This window comes from Chrysoperla carnea, chromosome 1 (genome assembly GCF_905475395.1).
Source record: "Chrysoperla carnea chromosome 1, inChrCarn1.1, whole genome shotgun sequence".
NCBI lineage: Eukaryota > Metazoa > Arthropoda > Insecta > Neuroptera > Chrysopidae > Chrysoperla > Chrysoperla carnea.
Window position 1 is genome coordinate 109,696,606 of NC_058337.1, and position 6,239 is coordinate 109,702,844.

Consider the following 6,239-nt stretch of genomic DNA (forward strand, 5'->3'; position numbering starts at 1 on the left):
GAACGACGGTGACTTACCCAAACAAAATAGTTAGTTTAATGTCATTACGAAAATCTAGACAACTAGAATATATTCATTTATTGTTTTGATTCGATGATATTAGTTGAAAATTATTCTGTGACGGAAATAAATAGCGTTATTTACAAATGCCGTTTTAAAGTTTGATAAAACATTGATATAGAAATTTCGAAATACTTCTAAGATTAAAATAGTCAGATGAAAAAAGCCAGATGGTGTAGAATTCATAAAATAATTAAAATCTACCATATAGTTTTGACAAAGATTTTACGTTGTATCAAAGATCATAATTTTCATAAAAAAACACTAAAATTGAAAAATATTGGTTTATTAAATATTGACTCAATTAAAATCCAATTTTTGATCGAATCCATTCGCGAACAGCTGTCACCCGAGTATTAACACCGGGGAAATTTGGTCGTGCACATCCATTTGCCCACGATACAATTCCATGTACTTTTCCATTTGATACGACTGGACCACCGGAATCACCATTACAATGATCCTTGCCTCCTTCGATATAACCGGCACAGAGCATCCTTGGCGTAACATCCAAGAAATTAGAATATAATTGCTGGCAAACATTTTGATTTACAACTGGAATCTCAACTGCTTGTAAAACCGTCGCTAACTGACCACCTTCCTGAATGAATATAAAATTAAAAATGCAATAACGTTCAATACAAAGTAATTTTTAGGCGTATACCTCTAAAGTTCCCCATCCAGAAATGAGAACTGTTTCGTTTTCTTCAAGAAATTCATCTTTGCCAGGTAAAGAGAGTGATTTAATTGTATTGGAAAATTGTAACGGAGTTTCCAGCTGAAATAAAACGAAATCGTAAATAAACAGTTTGTTTCAAAGGTGAAATGTTTTGGCAACATACTTCAAGAATAGCAACATCAAAGTCCAGGGTCGACGAAGAATATTTTTCATGAACGTAAATTCTTTTAACTCGGTGCACATTACCATTTTCATAAGTATGCGGGAAAGTGGATCCAGCATGAACTGAAAGACTTCTTTCACTAACTCCTTTGGAACAATGCGCAGCTGTTAATATAAAAATATCGCTAATTATTGTACCGCCACACCAGGGACTGCCACCCACTTTTAATGCAACTTGGTACGGAACTTCTTCTATAGTAACATTTTTGCCTCCGACAATTCTACCTTCTGGATATGTTAACGGTTTTAAGCTTTTTCCAGCTAAAATAAATAATATTCGGTTAAGAATTTGAATCCACTATTATTGCGATTAAAATTAATATGAAGAAAATATTCGGAAATATCCATCGATTAGAAAATTGTTTCTTAAATTGCTTGCGTGTCAGAAATTAGATAAAATGTTTGTATTTTTTAAATTGTCTTTTATATTATTCTGTTTTAGAAAAATTAATATTAAAAAATTGACCTAAAACGATGCAAGAACAAAGTCTTAGAAACGTTTCTCGAGAAACAATGTAACTAATTTTGTGAAAAATAGTTCCTCAATTGTCTTATTGTTTCATTCATTTAGAATATTGTCGTATTTATTTCAATAACTATGCCTGAACTCAGAATCAATAAAATGCGTTTCCTTAATCACACTGTTTTAAAACGATATTCTTAAAATAAGTGAAAACTTACTTATTACTGTTAATGTAACACTAACAATTAACGTGAATACTATTAATTTCATGATAACTTTCTTTTAAATCGTTTTCGAGTAAAATATTTGCATTACAGAAAGTTTGTATTTATTTATATTCAATAAAATTAATAAAAGAGATTAGATTAATTTTATTTATCATGAAACTTGAAAGATAAAATCACTACGTCTAATAAAAAAAATTGATAGCTTAATAACTCAAATTCTTCAAAATGAATTTATCGTCTAAAAAACAATAAAGTATTTTTAGAAAAATCTTATCAGTACACGTTTTCAGAATCTGAAGCAATTTAAGATCAGAGCTTAAATATTTAAAATTAAGGTTTTAATAAAAAATAAAAATTTATTTTTATAAATATGTAATAATAATAACAGTAAAAATGTTCCCCATTGAATAAATATTTACAATGTTACAAAGGTCTAACATTCTTATTGGAAAATACCTATTTTATAATAAAAAAGTGAAAGTAAGTATATTTGTTTGATTGTTACGCTGTCACGCAAAAACTAGCGAATGGTTTTGAATGAAACTGTACAATAATATAGCTCAAACATCAGACTAACTCATGAGCTATAAAATTTATAAAATTTTGCTATTGCTATCGAATGTATATATTTAGAAAAATTAAAAATAAAAAAAATCGAATGTATTTTATAAAATTTTGCTATTGCTATCGAATGTATTTTATGAAATTTTTCAATGAGCATCATTTTGAATTGTAAAATAAAGGTTTCTGTAAAATTGAGAACGAGATACAATTCATGGTCACCTATTCTGATACAATCGATGTGTAAAACAATCCCTACCCCTTCATCGTCTGTTATGGAATGAGTATAAGCGAGAGCAAGTGAGATGGAGGCTATAAAGCGGTAGCCTTTAAGAAGATATTCTTGTTCTCGAATATATAATACTTCTGCGGAGTTAAATCTAGGTGCAATGAATTTTGTCTAACGAGATTGAAGTTTGCAACAAAATGCAATTTTGTAATATTGAAGGGGGCCAAGGTAACAAACTCTATTTGTCATTATAAAATAAAAACTTCTAGTCAAATAGTAACCACTTAAGATATACTTATCAAGCTCTCTAAATATATTTATCTTCATCTGTCTAGAGTGTTTTACGCCGCAGATTTAGTCAGATAAGTTATCCATTCTAAAACATGAAATATAATTATAAAAATTTACTGAAAACCTTGAGGTTTGTTTATGTGAACGTCTAGAAATGTTATGAAGTAATATTACCTTTGACAAGGAAAATTCTTTTAAGAAAACCAGACAATTTTCATTGCGAAATTGAAAACGAAAAAATTTTCAGCCCTGTTCGAAGCCGCAGTGAGAATGAGTTATGGATTGGAATTATTTGATTTTATCAGTACCAACGCGAATCATGGTACAGGACAAAAATAACATGACTATAAAACAACTAACAAAGAAAAAAATTGAAAATTAACGAAAGTAAATGAACATTTTTACTATCTTTATTAATCAGAGTGTGAAAATTCTTTGTTTTATCTTCTCCCCATTCAATAGAAAACTTTTTTATCTTTGCCAAATAATTCATGTATATAAAGTTTTATTTATTTATTTTTGGTCAACAAGCGTGTGATTTATGTACTAAACAGCTAATTCTGACAAAAAATATACTTACCAAAGCTTAACAAAGTACTACAGCAACCTACGTACAATAGATAGAAAATCTTTTCAATAAAAACGAACGACTACGAACGAAAACATTTCATTCTCGGATTATCTAAAGTGATAATTACGTTTTAATTAGTTTTGTAAATTACATTTCACGAGCACAACACAACAGTTTTTAGTCACTTAAGTAGGTATTTTGTTAATGATTTTTCATCATAAAGGTGATTTATAATATTCAAAATTAATTACTACCTCAGGAGGCGGTCGGTTTTGACTTCCGATTGTAATTGCTCTCATAAATTACTAAATTTTCCAGTTCTTTCTATTTTAAAACGCTTAAAACTTTATAAAATCTCCCAGCGGATAAAACAATACAAAAAAATTTTTATTTTCTAAACTTTTTTATTTTCTAAGCAACTATTTTTAAATTAATAATAGCATTTTTCAAAACCGGTCGTATTGTTTCTTAGAAAAGCGATGTTTATATACTTCCATAATTATTAAGCAATAAAATTTACTAATTTCTATAATTTGGTTTTCTTTTCAACTAATCGAAAAATTCCTAGAAATGAATTTACTGTTGATCTTCTTAACATCCTGTTTTATCTAGGATTATGCGTTCTGATATTATTTTCGTTTGTGAAGTTTACTTAAGTAGCATAAATTTTTAATTTGGAAAAACACATGATTTATTGATTAATAGACTTTAACACCAAATAGTTTCCCGTTCTAAATCCTTAAGTCTTGTTAAGTATTATTAATTCGATAAGACTTTAAAATATTAAATTTTTGCAATTTTTAAAGATTACCCTGTATGCATAGATTATGTGCGATATAATTCATCTTTAGTAAAAACATCATCATAGACTTTTTACTTAATAGAATTTGTTTTTTCACAAAAATATTAAAGTAGTGTATTTAAAGATCCTCGACGTAAGGAACAAACCTTAACTGCCTCAACTTAATTTTATGCGCAATAAATTAGGTAATATTCATTTTTATACCATGTATATATGAAATATACATAGTATATTAAGTTTAGTCCAAAGTTTGTAACGCCTAAAAATATTCATGCTACGAAAAAGATTTTGGTATAGGTGTTCATAGAATCACCTAATTAGTCCATTTCCGGCTGTCCGTCCGTCCGTCCGTCCGACCGTCCGCCCGTCCGTCCGTCTGTGGACACGATAACTCAAAAACGAAAAGAGATATCAAGATGAAATTTTTATAGCGTACTCAGGACCTAAAAACTGAGGTCAAGTTCGTAAATGAGCAATATGGGTCAATTGGGTCTTGGGTCCGTAGGACCCATCTTGTAAACCGTTAGAGATAGAACAAAAGTTTAAATGTAAAAAATGTTCTTTATAAAAAAATAAACAACTTTTGTTTGAAACATTTTTTTGTAAACATCACTGTTTACCCACGAGGGCACTTATTAGGTGCAAATTTTATAGCATGCATTAATATGGGAATATCAGTGTGTGTGTAGCTATTTAAAAGTGGATATTTTTTTTATTAATGTGACGTCAAAAAACAAACGATTTCTTCATCAACACTGTCTATACATGGTATTTCAACAATTAACTCAGTCAATTGTTTGTTTTCACTTGTAAATAATTTAAATTTTGTAGCGAAAATCTATCCTCCTGTGCTGAAAAATCGTGCTTATAACTTAATAAACTCTCCACTGGACTTAACTTTGATTAGAGTAGACCATAGTAATTTATCGCGGGTTCGTCTGTGACAATTTCTGTTTCGTGTTAACTTCTTCATGTCTTTTCCAAAGTAAGTAGTGCCTACCAGAACATATTCAAAATTCTAATCACAACATGTCTATCAATATCTTTGTTAAAGATAGATTTTTCACTAAACTATACGTAGCTCCTTCACCTTTATACAAATAAAATGTGGATTATACACGTAATTTGTTTTATCTTATTTACATCACCATTGTACGGTCTCGTCACCGCATCGTATGTACCTACAACATCCAATTTTCTCGTAACAATACCAGCTACTCACTGGAATGGATATGATTCTTTTGAAGCTACTACACCAACAGGCATCCACATCAGTCTGGAAGTGATAAACAATGTCACTAACACTGTTTGCTGGTTCTGGTATGGGTATTACTTTCAGTTGAATTATTTTTATGTAAAATTTTTGCGATCATGTATTTAAATTTTACTTACTTTCATCTCATTGATTATATATGCATTCTGCTTTCAAGGTCTTTTCACATGTATAATAGAATATAGGTCAAAAACTAAATCAATAGTTAAAATTTTATATGTAAATTCAGTTGTTCAAGTATCTAACTAGTAAAATATTGTTAAATTTCTTTAAATTAAAAAAAATAATAAAAAATATTCTTTCAGTTAAAATAAACGTGTTATCAAATGCAATTCCCAAAATGTCTCACCAACTTTAATTTTGAGTGTAACAAAATTTTAAATAGAAATCTTTGCAAAAAAGAAACAAATTACTCATTTAAACTGGATATTTGAAAATAAAAAGTCTTTCATTTCAAATTGAATGTCTATTTAAATTTATACTCTTTTCCAAAAATTGTAAAAAATAACGCAGATTGTTTAAAATGCAACGTTTGGTCTTTATGTAACGGTGACTTTTTCAAGTCACTAAAAAATATAAACTAATGAAAAATCAATGAATTTTATTATTTAGTTGATTCAGAAAGTCTTGAAGTGAAAACGTTTTAAACAATAGTTTAAAGTTTGTGTTTTTGTTCGAGTTCCCATTAATATGCCTTGTTTATTTTACACTAGACGTAAAGAAGAGTACAAAACTAATATATTTCAATTTAAAGCTTGGGGAACAGTTGAAAATTTTCAAGCCTCGTGAAAAATCTGAGTTTTGCATTCATAATTTTAGCCAAAATTCATAATACTAGCTCGACTTGTGCCTAATTCCGCA

General features: G+C 28.8%; 1 protein-coding gene across 1 annotated transcript; it reads right to left on the minus strand.

The window, feature by feature from the left end:
* Positions 1-330: 330 nt before the first annotated feature.
* On the minus strand, positions 331-1,722 carry LOC123303986 (trypsin-1-like). Its single transcript, XM_044886323.1, has 4 exons — positions 1,643-1,722; positions 903-1,222; positions 725-838; positions 331-661 (listed from the first exon to the last, which is right to left on the minus strand). Exons 1-4 carry the CDS (start codon positions 1,692-1,694, stop codon positions 365-367), a joined length of 783 nt encoding a protein of 260 aa, XP_044742258.1. The 5' UTR covers positions 1,695-1,722; the 3' UTR covers positions 331-364.
* Between the last annotated feature and the right edge of the window lie 4,517 nt (positions 1,723-6,239).

Excerpts from the sequence above, each read along its gene's own strand:
- LOC123303986 (XM_044886323.1), bottom strand. The coding sequence starts at position 1,694 with ATGAAATTAATAGTATTCACGTTAATTGTTAGTGTTACATTAACAGTA. Across the intron at positions 839-902 it reads TTGATGTTGCTATTCTTGAA|CTGGAAACTCCGTTACAATT; the intron begins GTATGTTGCCAA and ends GTTTTATTTCAG. Across the intron at positions 662-724 it reads CTGGATGGGGAACTTTAGAG|GAAGGTGGTCAGTTAGCGAC; the intron begins GTATACGCCTAA and ends ATATTCATTCAG.